The sequence below is a fragment of the Podarcis vaucheri genome (genome assembly GCF_965113315.1).
Source record: "Podarcis vaucheri genome assembly, chromosome: 3".
In the NCBI taxonomy this organism is placed as follows: domain Eukaryota; kingdom Metazoa; phylum Chordata; class Lepidosauria; order Squamata; family Lacertidae; genus Podarcis; species Podarcis vaucheri.
The window spans coordinates 82,114,884-82,135,961 of record NC_138761.1 but is presented as its reverse complement, the minus strand read 5'-3'; the positions used below and the strand labels follow the sequence as shown (position 1 = coordinate 82,135,961).

Below are 21,078 nucleotides of genomic sequence, written 5' to 3'. Positions count from 1 at the left end.
TTGCTTATTTCTGTTAATAACGCTGAGGCTTTCTTTACAGTTCTGATTCTTGTCTAGCAGTTATGCAGTGATTCCGTATGCCAGGTTGGACAGACTTTTTGCCAAGTAAGCCATAAGTAAAGTCTGAAGCGTGAGTGCCATTTTTGTATATTCCACAGGACGTATATGGCTCCCCCTTACTAGGAGGTGGCTTTTCGTCTAATGTACCAAACTAGATAGTGTGCGCTTCATCACTAGTGCCATTTGTGGCCTCTTACACAATGCACTGCTAAATCCTAGGGTTTTGCACTTTTGCTGTAACCTGAATTAACAAGAAAAAGCAACTTTTTCACTGCTTCCTTAAATAGAATGCAACTCTTCAGTAGACAACAGTTATTCTTGGATCTTAAGTAGGACAAGGACACCAAACAAAGGTTTTAGTCAACATTACTTTTAGGCTGCAAGCTGTTGTAAAGGCATATTTGCTTTTTAGTGTCTTGGCTATTGCTGCTGCACCAAATCTTGTATGCTGTTGAATCTATATACTCAGTTTTGAAGAATGAAGAGCCTGCAACAGCAGGTTGGTAAAAATGTATATGTAGCTTGGATGGTGAATTTACTTGAACAAATGTAACAGCAAACATACACAAGTATATTTCAAGAGTTGGTGGTTTTCCTTTTTTTTATAACTTCTAAGGGTTATCTTTGCAAGTGTAATGTTTTGCAGTGAATTCAGGTATTTGAGAAAAGGTACATTCAGGGGCTGAAGCAGCTTCCTGTGCCATCTGTACACAGAATGTTTTGTTTGAATAAAAACTTGAGCTACACTATAAACTATTGCTATAAAAGTACTTTTGCTCAACGTGTTTTATGATTTTCTAGTGAGCCACTGTTGATGCTATCACTTGGTTTTGTACATTCAGCTTTCTTGGTATGCTGTGTGTAAGTACATTCTGGATTGTAAGAATAAAATTGACTTGCACATTATATTGTGTTTCTCAGGTATATCCTAATAAACAAATACACTACTTAAACATAGGAAGAGTCTGGTTAAAGTTGACGAAGACTGCTCATTGTGATAGTTTGGCTGAAGCTGAGAAATTGAGTCCCAGAGAATGCAAAACTACAGGAACTTTAAGGGACAAAACGGAAAAAGTAAGATAAAATAACACTCTTTGGGGATTATGCCTGTGATGTTGGTTTGAGAGCATCATTTAATCAGGCAGGGCAGCTTGCCAAAGAAAGGAATTTGCAATAATTTATTAAATACTCAGCAGCATTCCACATTGTCAAAGGTTACCTGCTGTCAGCTGAATAACCCATAAAGGCAAGAAGATTTATGCAGCTGTATCTTTTTTAAATGTTGAATATTTATCCCCTCTTAATAATTGCTAGAGGCCACTTACAAGGGAACTCATAAAACAGACCATCAGAATAGCGATTGTCAACAAAACTAACAGTAAATGTCTTATCTACGAAGTAGCACCACGTGATGATTTAGATGTCACATCAGATAGTAATAAGGCTCCCAGCGGTTTACAGAAACTTGCAAAAAGAGGACTTCCAGAGCTTTCTAAATCTCTGTTGAGGAAGCACATTATGCCTTACATTAAGGCTATTTCATTCATTTATTTGTCATCTAACTTCTCTGGGTGAAAGTTTAAAATAATTTAAAAGCATAAATGGTATGCTCCATTATGAAACAGGCTGGAAACTGCCAAATAACTGAGTATAAATCTCTAGAAATGCAGCAACACCCCCCTACTTGGCTGATCATCCTTCACTAAATCCTGTAAGGCCTACAGTACAAATTTTTCAACTGAGCAGCTCAACATACTCAGTGTTTTTTTGTAGCCAGAATGCGCAAGAGGGCTGTTCTGGCACCTCTCAGGTGGGTGCCATTGTGTGCTGCCTGCTTCTTGCCTTTACCCACTTCTGAGAAGTGCAAAACAAACATTTCAGGTTAAAATGGAAGCTGGCCAGCATGTGTGAGTCTACACTTTTTTTAGATCTGTGCACGTAGCTCAGCCGCAATTGGTCAAGCTTACGGGGCAGGGACAATTCATATTTCTTCAATCCATCCTTTGTGTAGCTGCAGGAGCAGGCTTTAAGCTTTCCAGCCAGGCCTCTACTGTTGCACACACAGGCGTTTGTGCGAGGGCCCTTCTGAGCTGCCCTAGCCACCCACCTGAATCTGAAAGATCGAGAGAGGTGGGAGCGCATTTATTTGACGTGCACCAGAATCGGGTGACCCACAAAGCAGGTAGGGTGACAGCTTGCCTGAAACCCTTCTAATTCCTGGATCCAGCATGGATTCAACCTTCCTGGTGATGTTATGGGCCATCAAAGTAACAAAGGAAGTAGCTCTGTGCCAGATAACAAATGGGTACTTAGAAAGGCAAAAGACAGGGTTCAACGTTGAGTGTGTACGAGCTGGAAGTTAGGCTAAAGGGCCGCTGGCAAAGTTTGCTTCATGCGCCCTCCCGGTTCCACCCTTAGCAAAGTGAGCCAACCACAGAGGATAGTGGTATGCCTGAAGGAGCTGAGGCGGCAGCAGAGATGCCGCTGGTCCCACTGCTGTTGCTGCAATCGCCACTGCCACCCCTCTGCTTGGGCTTCTTCTGCAACTACGGTGCATTCATTTTCCAAGGGCAATGAGGTATGCGATGATGATGATAGCAATTATGTGTTTCCATTAATTTAGCTCAGTGAAGCTTTCTGGGTATGTTGCTAATAAATGCATGCTTCTTTTTCAACCTTTAAATGTAACAGAAATTCTGGTGCTTCTTAGTTGCCTAGATGAGCTTGAAGAAGTTAAGCTTTCCTCTTGTGTAGTAATGCCTTCAAGCTTGTCTGCCAGTCATTTTGACAGATGAAGTTTAAAGGTCAAATTGAAAATCTTACCTGCTCAGTCCTGAGTTCTGCAATGTATTGACCACCTGAGATGTGTCGCCAACCATTTTCAATCTTGCCTTGTGCTTTTATAGTGAGATGTTCATTCCAGCAAAAACCACCAAGAGCTTGTAATGTATTAAAATCATTTTCAGTCTTGAACACACGACTCGGTTTGTTTATAACAGTGGACCTCTTGAGCACCTGAGATGTGCAGAAACACTGTACTGTGTTCTCTTAACATAGTTTTTATAAAAATTGTATAAAGGTGCCTAGATAATCCTTTCTTGGAGACACAGTAAAGTTTTCTAACAATTCTGAACTAAAATCTGTTAGACTATATACTTAAACTGGAAGAATTCCATAGGCCATGGAAATTTTAAAAAGACCTCTGTGATCCTGCTTGTTAAGCTGTGATGCTGCATATGATCTCTCTTAGCAGACTAATTTCGATTGCTTAATAGAGTATTATCAAATATTACTTTTTAAACACAATGGTTTAAATTGCATTCCTGCTTTAGAAATTGTTTTCCATGTCAATATACCTCAATATGAGAGAGGCACAGGCAACATCCCTGGTAGCTCTGTGAAAATTCCTGTGGAACCTCTTGTAGGGCATGATATCCAATGGCAGTCATACTCCGAGTAGACCGATTGAAACCAACAGCTTTAATTTAGTTAATCCATTGGTTTCACTGCATCTAATCAGATTAACCTTGGGTGTCTCACCCAGGATATTCAGCTTGGGTAAATGTTCAGTAAGTGAGTGAGTTTAATCAATGTTACTTCTAATATAACCAACATTGGGCATCCTGATAAGGAAAATGGTATAAGAACCTTGTAGGTCCCTTACTTTCCTTAGAGGGTGACATCAACAAGTGACTGATTAGCAATAACACACACACATGCCTGTAAGCCAAAAAAGTAGATGTTTTACTTGAGAAGAGTCTTGGTGGTAAAAGTGTACAGTACACTGTTTAGATTTGCAATTTACACTTAAATAGATAATTTTACAATATTGTATATATTTACAAACTGAAACAAAAATATTAACATGGTCCATCATTTCTGTAATTGGAACACAGATGTGCTCTGAAATTCCTCTTCCCATCATAGCGACACTGTTAGAATATTCTGTACTTTAAAAATGCCTATCACATATTGTCTTTTGAAATAAAAGCATTTGTCGCTTTGCAAAGTTTCATTCCTCCCTCTCCCCACTTTTTATTGTTTTGATTGACCATGATGGCCATTTTGAGGCCTGGTGAAACTGGCAGTTCAGCAGAGATTTCCACTTAGGTCTCAGTATAATAAATTGGAGAGTGCATTGTGTTAATTTCATGTAACGGGAGTATCAAACAGTCTCTATTGTCACATTTTCTTGATGGACATTAATTTCATACAGTTAACACATGTCCCACCCACATGGAAACTGGCTAAAGAAATAACTATGAAAAAATGGACCAGTATATCAGATTAAATAAAATGTATGCGCCTGGAAATATTATTCTGGAATACTTGTCAATGGCGTGTGTATCAATTCTCATGCTGCTGTATCTCTGGTTTTTCCTCCTGCTTGAATTCGTTTCTGAGCCAAGTGCCAGCTGAACCATCATTCGGTCTTGTTTATCTCCATTTTCAGACACATACTGTCCCAGTTCATTCACCTCCCCGTCACTATAGCTGCCATCCATCCCCATCAGTTGCCTTGACTGAGGTAGTGTACAAGTGCAAGGAAGCTGTAGAGGAAAGAAGGAAGATAGTTGTACTCAGGAATAATCTTAATGCCTGGCTTTATAGGGTAGAAGGTCTGAAGAAGGGGGAAAACTGGCAGTTGACATATTGGAGTGTAGCAATAATGCAGGCTTAAGCTCTTGCTTCTGTCACAGATCCATAGGCGAGGACTCATCTCATCTAAGCACAGTTTCTCTTATCTGGCAATGATTTCCTGCATTGTTAGCCAGGATAGCTGATATAAAGGTAAATTTCTGAAAATACACAATACGGGAGTTTGAGTTGCTCTTCCAAATGGTGAGCAGATATATGCTCGCAGAATAGGACCCTCTATTGTTGTTGTTGTTGTTGTTATAATTTATATACCACCCTATTCTCTAATGCAGCCGAGAAAAGGGTGGAAATTGGGGCACCTCCCCACTTTTGCAAGTGCTTTTCTGTTAATAGAGGGCACCATGGAACCAAGCCACATTCAGGCTCATTTTGTCCAATATGAGATAGTCAGTGTGCTTGTGTAGGCTGTAGAGCATGAGCATTAAAATTCATGTGAAGAAACTGATGGTTTTTCCAGACCATCCTTCCTATAGTGAGTGCAGTCTTCCATCGCTGTGCCAAGACAGCTGTGAAAAATGTGATTTCCATGCTAGGAAATGAATTGAAAACTAGTGGGAGCCCACCAAATTGAATGAGTTTTAAAAAAGATTAGACAAATTCTATAAACAGCTACCAGCCACGATGGCTATGTTCCACCTCCACTGTCAGAGGCAACATGCCTCTGAATGCCAGCTGCTGGTAATCACTAGTGGGAGAGTGCTGTTGCAGTCAGGCTCTGTTTTGGGGCTTTCCATAGGCATCTTGGCCGCTGTGATAATAGGATGCTGGCTATTAACCTGATCTAGCAGGCTGCTCTTAACATGGAAATGTTCAGAAGTGGCATATGAGCTGCAGCATTTCTACCTTTTTTAAAAAAAGTTAGTATTCAGGCATCTCATGTTGCATGTGTAGATCCAACCCGAGTAAAAAAAACAAAAAACTGGTTTGAACATACCCTTGGGTAGAACACAGTTTTACTGTTAGACCCCCTGTGTGTGTGTGTGTGTGTGTGTGTGTGTGTCTGACTGTCTGTCTATCTGTTGTTTGATTCATCTTTAGAATCTACACAGCCAGTGCTTTTTTTGCCAGGGGGTACTCAAGGGTACGCAGTAAAGACATCTCTTTTTAGACACCTCTTTTTTTGTTGTTAAAAAGTGTGGCACTTACTGTACCAGCACGTATTTTTCTAGGAAAAAAAGCACCGTACACAACCATTTTATCTGCACGGCACCAAATGACGTTACATTTACCTTGTCTCGCAGCTTCCGTTCCTTTCGCTCTTGCACTGTAGTCAAGTAGTTTACTGCTGCGTACTCTAACACCGAAAGGAAGACGAATACAAAACTGACCCAGAGGTAAATGTCCACAGCTTTGATGTAGGAAACCCGAGGCATGGAGGCATTGACGCCCGTGATGATGGTAGACATGGTCAGCACCGTCGTGATCCCTGGAGACATACAATAATCCGTTTGGAGATGTCATTTTGGTGACAAGTTGGCTTTATTTACCCTAAACAGAGGGCCAAGTGTTTCATTAAGAAATCAAATGCTAGCTTGAGGTGGGCTGCTCTACCTTCTTTGAATAGTGTGCGATCATCTTCCATGGTGTCACCTTTCTCTGGTTGTGGCCTGGTGCAAATTGTGTGCTGGATTGCATGAGCTGATGCATGGATGACCTGTGGGCAGGTGTTATAGCCCTTGGACACAGATTTAGACCAAGGCTGCAGTCCTAAACATATTCACTAGGGAGTAAGCTGTACTGAAAACACTGAGGTTTACTTCTGGGTTGGATTGCAGTGCAAACCAGGAATCCAAAGCACAATTACCTAGAGGCCTCATTCAACTTAGACTCAGTTCTTTGCAGATTGTGCTGTAAACTATTCAGTCTCTCAAGGAAGGATGGATAAATCTGACCGTTTGTTTGTTTCACACATTTTAAATCTAAGCTATGATTACGTTCTGTGCCACTTCCACATTCCATTTGAAAAGTATAAATAATTATCTAAAGGACAGGACATTCCTACATATTTAAGTTACGGATCGAAATAGCAATGATGCACAACAAGAAGGTAAATAGGCAGATGACCACAAAATGTGACAATCTGAAGTCACAGTAGTGCATAATTACCCCTTAGCAAGGGGCCACAACCCTGTATTCGTTACCAATCAATTAATATTGGTCAGAACCAAATAGCTTTGCATATGCAGTTTAATCACTGCTGAAAGTGTGAGCGCAGTGACCACTTTATATCCTATCCCTGTGAGTGAAGACTTTTCTCTCATCATTTACATCAGCAAAAAAAGATTTCCCTGCTTGGGCTTTGACAGAATCCTGCTTTGCACTGGCCCTGTGCCGTTGACTAAAGACTTGTGAGAGAAAGAGCAAAAGGTCCAGGAGCTGATACCGTCTACTTTGGTGTCTATGATGTCACATGCAGTGCTGCAAATATACACTACTCAAACTCTCTCAAGATACTACACCATAAACCCCTGCCTATTTCCTAACGGGCATGACTTCATTGGACTCTGCATAGGCTAGAGAAGAGTACAACTGTCACATCAGAAGCAATGAATTGGGAAGGGAAGAGAGAACTAGGAGATCCAAATACAAATTTAATAAATAATAATCCAGAGAAGATACCGGTAATCACAGCTATGCCTACTGATGGAACCACTGAAATGTTAAAATATAATTTCCTACTCGATGCTTCATACTCTGCAAAATGTATTACTAATATTATTTCTCTATTTTACGTTGCTTTCTGAGTATTTAGCTCAGAAAAGTGACTAATAAATAAGCAACGCTTAGCCTATTTCTACAGTGCCATCCCTGAATGTGGATGCATCCAGGCCTCCACCTGCCACAGACCCCCCCCCATGGCCAGCTAATACTCCAACAAATAGGAGAAGGGAGTGAGAAAAAGTCTCAGACATTGCAACGTCACCTGCTGTTCAGACAGACCCTCCTGGATTGGCAATGCTATAAAAAGAGCAGGCCAGACACAGCAAGGTTTGGTTTGTTTACCTAAGGGAACTCTTGCAGGCACAGCTCTGCGGTCTATCCAAAAGGACACCCAGGACAGCATGACCATCAGAGTGGCAGGGAAATAGGTCTGGAGTAAGAAGAAGAAAATATGCCGGCGTAAAGTGAAGTTGATGTAGAGGCGGTTGTACCAGCCTACAGGAGACAAAGAAGGTAGAAGTCAATCACAAAAGCCCACATCCACACTACATTTAAAGTGATCTTGCACAACTTTAACAGTCATTGCATTCTCCCAAAAAATCCTGGGAACTGTAGTTTATGAAGGGTGCTGACCTCATATAACTACAACTATCCAAACGTTTTGCACACCTTAGATGTACTCCTGAATAATAGAGACTTCAAAACAGCAGTCCCCAAAGATGACTACCATGTTGTTTGCATGGTGGTGGTCATAGAACTTTGAAGCTTTTACTGCACAGCAACTCCTTTCTAAATAGCCTTTTCAAAACGCAGTTGCTACAGGATGAGATTATCACCCTGTTAATAATAAGCTCTCTGAATGAACCCAGTACCAAAGATACTGGGTTACAGCATTGTGCAAAAACCCAAATTTGGGGTTCAGGAGCACAATCTGGCATCGGCTGCTGAGCCCTTTGCCCTTTGAAGCCCTTTGAAGACAAAGTGTGACATGATGTCACAGCAGCCTCTCTGGCAAGTCCAAAGACAGTTTCTCCAAGTAGAGATCAAACCTATTTCCATAAAAATCGACAATAATTAAGCCTTGTCCAGCCTTTATTGTCAAAATTCACTCGCCTGTGCTGCTATAAAAGGCAAGTTTGGTGGTAGTGTGAAACTCTTGTATGAGGAACTGGGATAGCGATATCCTCTCATCTGTTTTCAGGGAGTCGTTGCCATTCTTCCAGTACAGCATGAGATCATCTTCAGTGTAAGCATCTAGAAAGGGAGGAAATATTAACTCATTTATTGTAATGAAGCCAGTTGGCACTGTGGCCTAAGTCGCATACCGAATGCTATCTTACTGTCAACAGATATACACCATATAGTCCAGTGGCAGGATTTTATTTTCTATTTAATATGAGCTCTTATTTACTTTTCTCTCATTTAAGTGAATAGCTGCTGTTGACATATATGAGAATAAGGAAAGGACCTGAGAGCAAAGTCTTTAACATCAATGTTGGGGGGTGGAGGACATGTATTGCCTCTGCTTCTTCGCAATTCCCAGTTTCACCTCTGAAAATATCATCCATTTCTTTTTTAATCAAGTGGAAGCAAAAGGTGGGCAGCTGTTAATTTATAAATTTTTACATTAGTAATTTTACTTACTCCTTTTTTTGCACAATGCTTTATGATCCCAGTAATTAGCCACAACAAGAGATAAGAAAACAAGGGGCACTGTACTGTCTGTAGATTGTTTGCTGGAGTATAAGCTGTAGGCTATTCCGCAACATTTTTTAAATAAAAAAAACCACATAATTATTATTTTAGGCTCCTCGTCATCCAATCTAGTCACAGACCTGCAAGGGCCATGACTTGCAGGGGCAGTAGAGGAGGGAGTTTGTACTCGGTTGCCTTTTGCAAGAGGGCTTTAACTGAAATTAAAGTAGCCACAGAGAAGAAGCAGGGTGTTTGTTCCTATATCTTTGTAAGAAAAAAAGAATTGTGGGACAATTCATTGTGAGCTGTGCTCACTCTTCTTAGGGCAGCAGTACCAATTATGTGCGCACAGCACTCATGCTGAGGTTGCATAATTTCTCCAGCACACAGCTATGGAAAGCACAGGAACACCCTTTCAGAATAAAAGCACACAACCCCTATTTTGAAACAAAATGTGAGGCATCAGCATTGGGCCTTCTGTAGAGATCCCGTTTACTTACAGCTTTCAATTTCCAGTGAACACGTTTGCGTGTCAAGGGGAAAGCGACTAAAATCCATGTTACACATAGCTGTTACAGTAACCCTAGAAACAGAATAAGCATATTTAAAATGTCTTCCTTTTACATGATTAAAAAGCGACATATTTTAAAAAGAAAACACAAAGCAGGAATAATGCACATTAGATGCATGCCTAGTTTGTAACACTTTCACATGTTTCAAGGCAGTACAATATATGGAGAAGTAATTCCTTTGCATTCAACTAGGGTCACTCCCTAAGGCTGTAGTCCTCTGCACACATACCTAGGAGCAGGGGCGCCGGCTCCTTGGGACCAAGGCACTATGGGGACCCCTGTCTTTTTTTTTAAGAGGGTGGGGCCCCCTCAATTTTCAAAGGGCCCCATGCACGACGTCAGGGCATTGTACGATGTGTGTGACATCAAGACGTTGCGTCGGGCCCCCTCAATCATCTGGAGAAGCTGGTGCTTCTGCCTAGATGTCCCAATGATCCAATGGAAGTACGTCTCATTCAACATGCACAGGGTAGGCTGTGTTGACTGCACTGATTAGGGAAGAAATCACTCATGGGGTCTTGCTTCTGAATTAACAGGTCTGGCTTGCGCTGAAAAGAAGTGAACCAGATTTGTGGTGGGAGGTACCCTGCTGACTTAGGAGCAAAAAAGGGTTGTCTTATACAAACCAAACTTGGCACACGTGAATCCCCAAAGCAGGACAACACCCAGACAACACTGTCAGGAGACCTTTGCCATTCTTGACTGTTGTTACAAGTTGTGAAATTGACTGATAACAAATTATTATGCTTACTTATCTCTAGTGAATCTAACCCCTGACATTCCAGCATAAGGTCCCCTGCTGAGCTCTGGAGCACCCTTGCCCTGCTTCTCCTTGCTGTTGCTATTGCTAAGTCTGCAAGCAGTGACAAATGCAAAAGAGAAGGAACAGCAGCACCTCATTCTGGGCAGTGTGAAGAGTGGGCCCAGAGGGAGACCCAAGGGAATGGGCAGTGATGGCTATGGCAAAGGAGAGGGTCCACTGAGAGCATCGTTCTCAAGGGCCCCTCCAAATCTGAAGCTGACAATGGCTCCGTCCACCAGATGACTCTCCATATACACTAAGTCATCTGTTATTCTGAACTTGGATAATGTTAGTGGCACAAACTTGTGATACGTCTTGATCTGGGTTACACCCACTGAGAATTCATGCACACAGCCATACAAGAGATGAGGTCGGCATGCTTCCAGAAGCTCAACCAAGCATTTTTGTGGATTTCTCCTTACCTCAAGCTGTAAAGCACCTTCCCATCTGGCTGGACCCGGAGCATGACGTTATCTGTGGTGGTGTCGTGGATAAAGGATCGTTTGGAATGCACAAAGAACATATCCGGCACCCAGATCTTTTTCACTAGTCTGCCATCAAAGGTCATGCTTTGGTTGTTGGTACTTGGAAACGATAGCCTTTCATCTTTCCAGTAGTGTCTAAGGTAAAGTGTCATGGTGAAGTCCTAGCATAAGCCAGAAATTGAGGCAAGGAAAAATTAATTCACATTAAAAAGGTAAATGAAAAGGACACCTGACAGTTAAGTTCAGTTGTGGATGACTCTGGGGTTGCGGCGCTCATCTCGCTTTACTGTCCGAGGGAGCTGGCGTATAGCTTCCAGGTCATGTGGCCAGCATGACAAAGCTGCTTCTGGCAAACCAGGGCAGTGCACGGAAACGCCATTTACCTTCCCACCAAAGTGGTACCTATTTATCTACTTGCACTTTGATGTGCTTTCAGACTGCTAGGTTGGCATGATTAATTCACATTACTATTTTTTAATCCATAAATATTTCTTAGTCCAATGTAATAAAGGAAATAAGTTTTACACTGCAATTGTAAGATTCAGGTAGAATGGCAAAGACATCCTACAAGTGTTTGGCTGCCCCTGTTCCATAGTTAAAGATGTGCTGTATTAAATACATTTTTTCCATTGGAATATTGGACTGGATTTGAAACTAATGTACAAATCCATGTCTTAGGTCATACCCCAACCATACATTTAAAGCATTCTTAAACCAATCTAGCAGTCATGGTGCTCCCTCCCCCAAGAATCCTGGGAACTATAGTTTGTTAAGTGTGCTGGGAATTGTAGGTCAGTTACCAGGATTCTTTGGAGGAAACAATGTGGTTAAAGTGTTTGGTGTGCGTGCAGCCTAAGTGTTTCCCCCTCAGTAATCTCTTTTCCCACTCCTAACATGATGTCTGTTTTTCAGAGTAGCCCATTCCATAAAACCTCTTGTTCAGAAAGAACAACCATCCAAACATGGGCATGACACTTACCATGTCAACCTCTGAAATACTGTCCAGGCTTTCAACTTGTACATCTACTCCGACAGGAATGGCAGGGCCTATAAAAAACACAGCATGCAACGCATCAGAATTGTTTATATGTTTTTAAAAGAGAACATATGAAGAAGTATTTTGCAGTAGGGCTCTCACAAAGAAGGGAAGCATGCAAAATGGTTTGCTGGCTGCCATGTCTAAGGACGCAGGCAGTTACCGCACAGCAAAGGACTCCAAATCATACCTGGGTTATTTGTCATTAGCTGCCAAGAATTAACTTAGGGGTGAGCTGAACCTTCTAACAACGAAACATTAACATTAAAGAGAAGCACACAGTTGCTAGGTGAGAGATCACAGGCCATTTGCACCTCTGGGCTGGTTCCCAGGCAAACTAGAGGCCTTCACAGACCGGAGGACTTCAGATGTTTTAGACTACACTGCAATGCTGGCTGGTGCTGATGGGATACATAGTCAAAAACATCGGAAGAATACCAGGTTGGCAAAGACTGGTTTAATATGGAGCAGGTAAACCATGCACTGTGTTTTCCCTTAACTAATTACAGAGATCCTGATGCTCGCAGTGAAAGCAACACACAGGAGGCTTGTCATTTACTCCTCCAGCAAGAGAGGATGAAGATTGAATGTGTCACCCCTACTCACAAAGTAAGAAGCACGGGGGGTCCCTTTGGGCAGATCAATATCTAAAAAGCCAGGACATCAAAAATGAAAATGATATTGATATATACGCAAAACACTTATGGCCGATTCACACATGCAGGTTCATTACTTAGCTCTCAATTAGGAACATAGGAAGCTGCCTTATACCAAGTCAGACCGATGGTCCATCTAGCTCACTATTGTCTACATAGCTGTGGCTCTCCAGGATGTTAGACAAAAAAGTATCTCCCAGCTCTACCTGGAGATGGCTGAGATTGCACATGGAACCTTCTGCATCCTAAGCAGATACTCTACCATTGAGCTACAGTCCTTCCCCAAGTGCTATAACCACCTGTCTGCCTCCATCAATAAGTTCCATGATCAAGGAGAAGCAAGGAGAATACGAAAACATGGTTTGAGACATTTGACACTTTGTACAGTCACTTGTTTGAACTCAGCCAAATAGGCGTACCACTTTCCACTTTTTATACTTAGGAGATAAATATTATAATTTCTATTTCAGCAAAGATTATCTTAGTAAAATGCATACACAAATTCTACACGAGTTAATAATGCAATTACAGAACATGAGATTTGCTAAAAGCATAAAGGTCCATGAACAGTGCTGGACAAAACAACAACAACAAAGAACCCTCAACCTTTTACAACTAATTGAACTTGTATTGTGCATATTGCGCATGTAGTAACAATAAGCTTCCCTCATCAAGGGGTAAAATAGTACCGGTAGTTTGGATTTGAATGACCATCTGTCAGCCAGGAAAGGGTAGATAAATTACAACATTCTTTAATCTGGTGGGGCATAAGAAAGCATGTTTTCCTAATCCTCTGTCCTAAAAGCTTGGATTTTGTATAGCACGCAACCACAATGCTGGAAGTAAAACATTAACCTGGAGCAATCTAAAATATTCTTTCTGTAGTGAGAATGCTAGGTCAGCAAAATGGTGCATTAGTTGATGACATATTATATATATTAGGGCTGGGGAACCATTTTCAATTTGATGGTTTTATTCCCTTCTGGGCAGCATTCAAGGGGCCACATGGTGGTGGTGAGCAGGCAGGGCTGGAGACAAAAGTGGGTGGAGCAAGAAATGTAAATTTTACTCTTCTACCGTAGGCTAGTTTCTGCAAACACCCACATGCCCCTCTGAGTTCTCCATCCGGGCAGCTAAGAGGCATTATCAGTCTTCAAAGGCACATTCCAGCCAGGCAAAAACACCGGAGAAGGGTATGAAGCCGGGCTGGTGAGAGGTGGGGCCTGAGGAGGGAGTGGGGCCTCAGGCAACTCCCAAAGGCCAGATAGGTAAGGCTTACAGGGCTGCACTTGGCCCCAAGGCCTGAGGTTCCTCACCTCTAAAATAAACGATTGTGCACGTACAGACACAGTTGCTGTGAAATAAAGCCTTGTGATTTCACTGCCATCTGCAGAGAAATACGACCCAACCAGGCAGTAAGATTCAGCTTAATACCATGAAATTTATTTTTAATAGAAGGCATGTCCATTTTTAGAACAGGCATGCCTATTTTTTTGTATTCTCAGGATTCTGTTTTTGTATACTCAGTATACTCTGCTCTATTCCTCAAACACTCCTCTCGTCAAAGTGTATTTTGCCAGTCATGCTTCTGGTCTTCATTTCAAATAAATGCTTATCCTGCAGCTTCCTGGTGTTCGTGTAACAAATGTTATTGTGGGGTAGAGGGTTGTCCTGTTTCTGCTGCACTGTGGCTCTTTCAGACAGCGATAATATAATAGCATTGGGGAAAGAAAGCACAAAGAAAGTGGATTTAATCCAACATGTGCCACAGAATACATCCACAATAAAATACCAGTCTGGAGGGGTTCTAAGGCTTCCATTTATAATTTAAGTTTATGAGGGAATTGTACTTATCTGCACATAACATTGTACTTAAAAAAAATTCTCTGGCAATTCAGATAGGCCAATAAGCTTGCAAGAGATACGCTGCAGAAACAAACAAAAGCTCATTGTTCCTAAGCTTTTAAAAAAGGCAGCTGCCCATCAGTTAAGAGAGACGAACTAGCCAGCAAAGCCAAACAAACGTCACATTTAAACCACCATCCGTAATAACCCTCAAGCAAAGGGCAGTTCTTAAGTTCTTATATGAGGAATATGATAGAGCCAAACTGAAGGCACTTTAGCACAACAGGAGCGTTTACTGAGCTAAATAAGGTCACAGACATATTTGTGGCTTAATTTCAGTCAGGCATCTGAACCCGTTTTAAAAACCAGAGCTGAGCCCTTCAATATGGAAATAAGAAAAAGTGCCACAGAAAAGACTCTTCCCTATTGCCCTCAAAATACCCTTTTCCTCCCACATCTGGGATTAGCGGGGGAGGGCACTGATTCACTCTCCTAAAAAAATATATTACTTGAGTTTTATCAAAATATAACCACTTCACTCAAGCAAACAAGCCACATCAGCTGCTTGTCACATTCCCCCCCCCCGCCTCTGCGACCACCTGGTTTCATCCTTAACACAAGGGGGCGGAGCCTGTGGTCCTCCAGGTGCTATTGGACTCCAATTCCCATCATCCCCAACTAGTATGGTCAATGAAGCAGGGAGTGATGGGAACTGTAACCTGACAACATATGGACAGCCACAGGTTCTCCACCCCGCCTTTAACAGCTTAATGGCAGGCAGGAATTCAATGTACACAGCTCTTCTCAGCATCAGGATGCAGCAATAGAGGAAGCTGCACTTATTACCGTATATTTCCGCCCGCCCTGGCGTTAACTAAATGCACAGTGACTCTGTGAGGGTAGTCAGGGCCGACCTACTCATGAGGTTGGATGAGGCAGCACCCCAGGTGGCAGAATGCCAAGAGGCTCATCCTGCTTTCTCCACCGCTGGCAGAGAAGAGGCAGGGGCACTGGCTTCCAGGGAGATCTCACAAGATCCTGTGCACTCCATGTGATCTTGCCAGAACCCGCCATCACTGCTGCTGCCACATGACCCAGGTAAGGGAGGCTTTGGTGATGTGGAATGACACCTTCCTGTTTTGCCTCAGGCGGCAAAGTAGGACGTGCCACTCCTGAGGGGAGCGCATGAAAGCTAAACTTCAGGGTTAAAGCAAGGGAATACCTTTACCTGTAGATATTGACTATTCCTATAGACTTCTTTTATTTAAGAAAATCACTAAGAGGTGTTTTTAAGAAAACACAGAGAGGAAAAGAGATTATCAACAGAAGTTTACATGTCATACCTCCAAAACCTGGCCGCATGCTGAAGTCATGGTCATCTATTCTCAGAAGTTGCTCTGACTTTGTAAGTGGTGATTTGGTGATATCAGGACTTCGTTTCAATATTGGACTATGTGGAAAAAGAGAAAAGCACAATTACACAACTTTACTACTGCGCTATTCCTTAATGTGGGTTCTCCAGGGGGCTAATCTCCACACACTAATCTGGTGTGTGGAGACACAAATCAAGTAATTGTATTGGTTAAATGCCTAAAAAATAGTTCAGCCCCAATATTTCCTAGAGTGGTGGATAACCTCGCCGAGTTCATTGGCCGTTCAATCCTATGCCTGTTTTCTCAGAAGTAAGTTCTGCCGTGTTCAATGGAACCTCCTCTCAGAAAAGAGCATATAAGATTACAGACTGAGGAGATGAAATGACATTTGACATGTCACTGACTTCATCTCCTCCAGCTCTGCTCAAGTAACTGGACCCACCAACAACCACGGACTAGTAGGGGAGCTATGCAAAACCTTTGAAAAATAACCCCATATGATCTGGTGTATTTTTAGACAGCTAGTGTGATAGGAGTGCTAAAGCACGTTTCAGATTCTTCAGTCCCTATTGAACAAACACAACATTGTGCAGCGTGTAGCACGCTATCTAATGTATCTTTACCGTAATTGCTAAGTAAACAGGAATAGGGGCAGGGCCAGGAAGCACTGAGAAGTGAATTGTAAGCAAGTCCAAGATAGTTTAGTGACAGGCATTAAAGAAACAATGCTGAAAAGCCAACTGGCTGCAGCCCAAGTGCAAATGTGGCAAGTTGGGAACCCAGCCAGGCCGGAAGCACGTTTGCAGAGAAAAGGCTTCTTCCATACCTGCTCCACATATCTTAGGAAAAGCAAAGAGAGCCTTAAAGAGGGCAGGGCGAAAACACAGAAGCAGTTACTTCAGAACAGTCACCTCAGCTTAGGCCCACCTCCACACACACACCCCAGAAGCCAAATGTAGCCCATCACTGGAGATGCGGCAAAGCAGTTCTTCATGTCTGTCTGGGCTTGTCAAATCGGGAAGCTGCCATGCATGCGACAGGCCTCATACTGGGCTGATGTGCAGGCTGCATTTAGCTGGATGAGTATAAAGTTGTGCTAGTTCTGCTTGGGAAGCAAATTTGGTTGCACAGTCTAGGCGGTCTGAGCTGGATGTGTGCCTGGTTTATCTCGAAAGCAGGGCTGAGGTAATTTGCTGCTCAGGCCCACAGCTTCGATTTCAAGTTTGCAACACGCTGGTTACTTGATATGTTGACAGTGACTTGGTAGTGGTACTTGAGCCTAAATACTTTTGCTCCACTGTAACCATTGGAAATAGACTTGAGACCAAGAGCTCTGCTGGCCGGCTGCTTGTTTTCACCATTACCAGTATCACCCAGCAGAATGGGAGGGAGAGGTAGCATCTTCCGTTGGCTTTCATACCCCTGGATTTAATTTTGTATAGGAAGCTGCTTTGTACTGAATCAGATCACTGGTCTACCTAACTTAAGATCTTCTAACTGGCAGCAGCTCTCCAGTTTCAGACAGGGCTCCATGCCAGCCCTTTCTGAAGATGCTAGGAACTTCCTGTGTGCAAAGCAGGTGCTCTACCACCTGCTATTGGTCCCAGACAAGAATCATGCCTCCTGAAAACAGCTCAAAGTGACAGGCTTCTGGCATGACTTCCTGCCCAAAGGAGAAGTCTCTCTCTCCCTGCCTCCCCTGTGTGTATGTGTGTCGGCTGATGTAAAGCTAGCAGCATCCAGCAGCTTTGTATGAATCTCTCCCCTTTTTGAGTCTCTTGTGCCATGTTTACTACAACCTCCTAAGCCCAGGTTATTATACTTAGTTATTAGTAGTGCATAGTTTATGATGCACCAGCATCTTCTAACTTCATGTATATAGTGTGAATAATTGTCTTGTGACTTGAGGCTCTAAAACACTTCACGTTGAACTGTGTGGCAAAGAGTTTTCCTCACTGTCAAGTCTGAAATAGCTGACAATGGAAAAGAACCAAGATCTTGAAGCTCTGCTGTGTTACTCTTCTAGTTACACTGGCATGGGTGTGATCTGAAAACTTTATCAGTACTGACTTCTGCTGAGGGTAGGGGTGGTTACGAAGGAGAGAAGGCATAGGAAAGGACATTGGCCTGTTCCGTTTTTAGTAGCATACCCGCCTTGCTTGTGTGATTCTCCATGTGTTTCTCTTCTCTGTCTTTGAGGCCGACTATGAACAAAAACAAAAAATGATAGGTTGCGTATGTTCACCATCTTCTAGAAAGTTACATTGATATCTTCTTAGTGCAAATCACATATTTCATCCTTGACACACTATATTGACACTCGAGATTAACTTTTCCTTTTTTCCTTTTTATGAATATAAATTTTATTATCATAAGCACTAAAGACAAAAATCCATTATTAAATTAATTTGTCTACAAATACAGAAATGTTATATAAATATTGGATACATACTGTACAAGGACATTCAACATTTTTCAATATAAGACAACCCAATCTTTTATTTTAATTTATAAAATAATCTAAAATGAGATTACTTTAGCCAGCCATATTTAATGTGCAACTAGACTTCAAATATATTTAAATCTATGTCTGCTTCAATAAACTATATGCATTTGTTTCCTCCTGCATCCTTACATTCCAATACAGTATGATATAAACAAGCCTCACATTTCAATGAATCATCTTGCTGTCGGCCTTCCCTAATCCTTATTATATTTGTAAGTTTGAGCATTTGAACCATAACTCAGAACTTGGTTAGCCAATTTTCTTTTTCTGGAGGATCTTATTCTTGCCCCACTCCACATGCTTGACATATAGGCATTATCCACACCATACATTTAATGCACACCCAACAGCACATAACTTCGCCCAAAGAAACATAGAAACTGCAATTTGTTAAGGATTCTGGGGATTGTACTCCTGTGAGATGGGAACTACAGTTCCCAGGACTCTTTGGGGGGAAATCATGTGCTTTAAAGCCAGGGTGACATAAGAAGGTGAAGGATAATTTATTCATCTTCCTGTAATGCAACTTCCTTGATGTATCCAAACAATATTACTGTATTAGAGATCTTGATGCAGTTCGTATTCCACAGTTTCACTTATTTCCATTAATATTTGGTGCCAATATGATCTGCTCTATGAAGATGACCAGAGAATATGGAAAATTTGATTAAACTGACACCTTCAGCATAAGCTACTAACATTGGGGTATGTTCTATTTAATCTTTTTTGAGGGGGAATCTCACTCCAAAAAAAGTTTTTAATTTGCAGTGTGAAACTTAGATGATTGGTCTGCAGAAGTGGGAGAGTGAAGTAGAGGCAGGAGGTTGTAAAATTACACAGAACCCCTGGGTAATGCTCATGGAACAAAGGATAAACATCTGCTGTATAGAGTCAAGTTCTCATAGCCTTTACTCAATCCTGCGGGGAAAGGAGAACAGGTGAAGCTATCATTTTCTAATTCCCTCCACCCCAGTCACTGTTTTTAGAAGGCTACAGGAGCATTTTTTTTCCTGGCTAAAATGGATGGATTTTAATAAGGGTCTTAAATAAAGGGTCTTATTAAGAGCCCCCTGCCTTTCTCCCCATAATTTGAGCTCTGCAGAACATGAGACAATAACATTGTGAGTGAACTGATATTAACACTTTAGTAGCAACAACAACAGCAGCGCTCAAAATAATTGTTCAGACATTTTAAGCCACATTTTAAAACAATTTGATTATCTTTCAGGTAGACTAGAACACCAAGTGGCTCAGGTTTTTCTCAGGTTAATCTCCATGGTTCAGGGGCGGACTAACAATGTCATAAGACCCTGCCCAATAGGAGGTGTTCTCTGTTTCCACACAAGCCAAATGCATTTCAGAATGTGTCACAAAATGCAAGACAGCTTTTAACTGTTCCACTGAAAGGCACTTTCAAAACACCAAAAGAACAATGTACCAACAATATGAAGATGACGGTGTGGGTGCACTGACCAAAAAAATGTATCTGCAGAAGACAATGAATGCACTTTATGGCCGTGTGTGTCTACACACTCGGAGTTGTTGAAAGTGGCGTATTCAGAGTGGTGCAACATCCCATCCAGGCTTGGAATACATTACCCTGACAACACTAAACCAACCTATTTGTGCCACAGTGGCTGAGGTAGGCTCTGTCGAGCCAGGTGCTGCCATCAAAATCTAGTGAATACAAGGGACTCCCTGGAGTCAAAGATGCACAGTGCATTCTGGGGAAATATATGACCCAGAGAGAGACTTCAGGTCACTTGATGTACTCTGACAGTTGCCGACTTCTTTCAGGCTGGGCCCCTACTAAAAGAGGATCTTCTAAATTAGCACACTTGTGAGGGGCAAAGCAAGCAAAGTAAGCTTTTAAACATGTAAAATCCAGGCTTAATGAATGAAAAATGATGCATCATGTTAGCAGACTCATTTGATAATCTCTCCTCTTGTCTCTGTCAATTCAGGTGCACTTTGCATTGTCTTATGTAAGCACACATACACACTAACAAAGGAAATTCATTATCAAAATAGCTTTTGGTAATAGCGGAAAGCAACTAAAAGCATTGGAAAATGTAGGAGAAGGCTAGTCTACATTCTTTTCTTAGGGAATTTGATGAGCTAATGCGTGAAATTTGGCTAGCAAAATGGACTCAGAAAGCAGACAGGTGTTGGGACATGAACTTTTAACATCCATCCCCCCCCCAAATTAACTGTGCAGAATGTTATAATAACCACAAAACAAGATTTTTAAAATGTTAAAGTCACTTTGTTATGGAAACTAACGAAGCATTATTATCCCTCATCAAGAAACACATACTGAAACATGCTTACAACATGCTATTTCTGCAACTTATGAGAATAGTTTTACTATTTCTGCTTTAAGTTCTGTGACATGTTTTTATATAATCTCATTTTTGTAAACCATCCCATGACTATTTTTGGTGGAGGGTGATATAGAAATCTCTTAATAAAAAAGTCACACATACACACAAACTATGTCTGCACACATCTCTCTACGCTGTAGAGCCTATAGCAGTGGTGGCCAAATTTGGCCCTTCAGCTGTTTTTGAACTACAACTCCCATCATCCCTAGCTAACAGGACCAGTGGTCAAGGTTGATGGGAATTATAGTCCCAAAACAGCTAGAGGGCCAAGTTTGGCCGCCACTGGCCTATAGGATTGTAAGGCTCTGAAAGCCAAGTATCATTCAATGCCAATTCCTTTACTG

General features: G+C 41.8%; 1 protein-coding gene and 1 long non-coding RNA gene across 10 annotated transcripts in view; one reads left to right on the top strand and one right to left on the bottom strand.

Annotated features, from left to right (window-relative positions):
* Positions 1 to 3,783: 3,783 nt before the first annotated feature.
* The window catches only part of GABRR1 (gamma-aminobutyric acid type A receptor subunit rho1), a 29,037-nt gene continuing 11,742 nt past the window's right edge, over positions 3,784 to 21,078 (bottom strand). Inside the window, exons 2-10 of one of the 9 annotated variants that reach the window (XM_082216898.1) lie at positions 17,995 to 18,048; positions 15,815 to 15,921; positions 11,914 to 11,981; positions 10,872 to 11,095; positions 9,576 to 9,658; positions 8,494 to 8,634; positions 7,723 to 7,875; positions 5,949 to 6,145; positions 3,784 to 4,610 (exon numbers count right to left, since the gene is read on the bottom strand). In XM_082216898.1, coding sequence (XP_082073024.1) covers positions 4,320 to 4,610; positions 5,949 to 6,145; positions 7,723 to 7,875; positions 8,494 to 8,634; positions 9,576 to 9,658; positions 10,872 to 11,095; positions 11,914 to 11,981; positions 15,815 to 15,921; positions 17,995 to 18,048 — 1,318 coding nt within the window. In that variant the 3' untranslated portion in view covers positions 3,784 to 4,319. Of the gene's footprint in view, positions 4,611 to 5,948; positions 6,146 to 7,722; positions 7,876 to 8,493; positions 8,635 to 9,575; positions 9,659 to 10,871; positions 11,096 to 11,913; positions 11,982 to 12,160; positions 12,538 to 13,315; positions 14,887 to 14,912; positions 15,125 to 15,389; positions 15,409 to 15,814; positions 15,922 to 16,670; positions 16,770 to 16,811; positions 16,829 to 17,994; positions 18,049 to 21,078 lie in introns of those variants that run through there. The other 8 variants (XM_082216903.1, XM_082216899.1, XM_082216902.1 and 5 more) reach the window with 8 other exon arrangements.
* The window catches only part of LOC309529144, a 58,088-nt gene continuing 52,491 nt past the window's right edge, over positions 15,482 to 21,078 (top strand). The window contains exon 1 of the long non-coding RNA XR_014218089.1: positions 15,482 to 15,569. This is a non-coding gene — a long non-coding RNA (uncharacterized lncRNA). The remainder of the gene's footprint in view (positions 15,570 to 21,078) is intronic.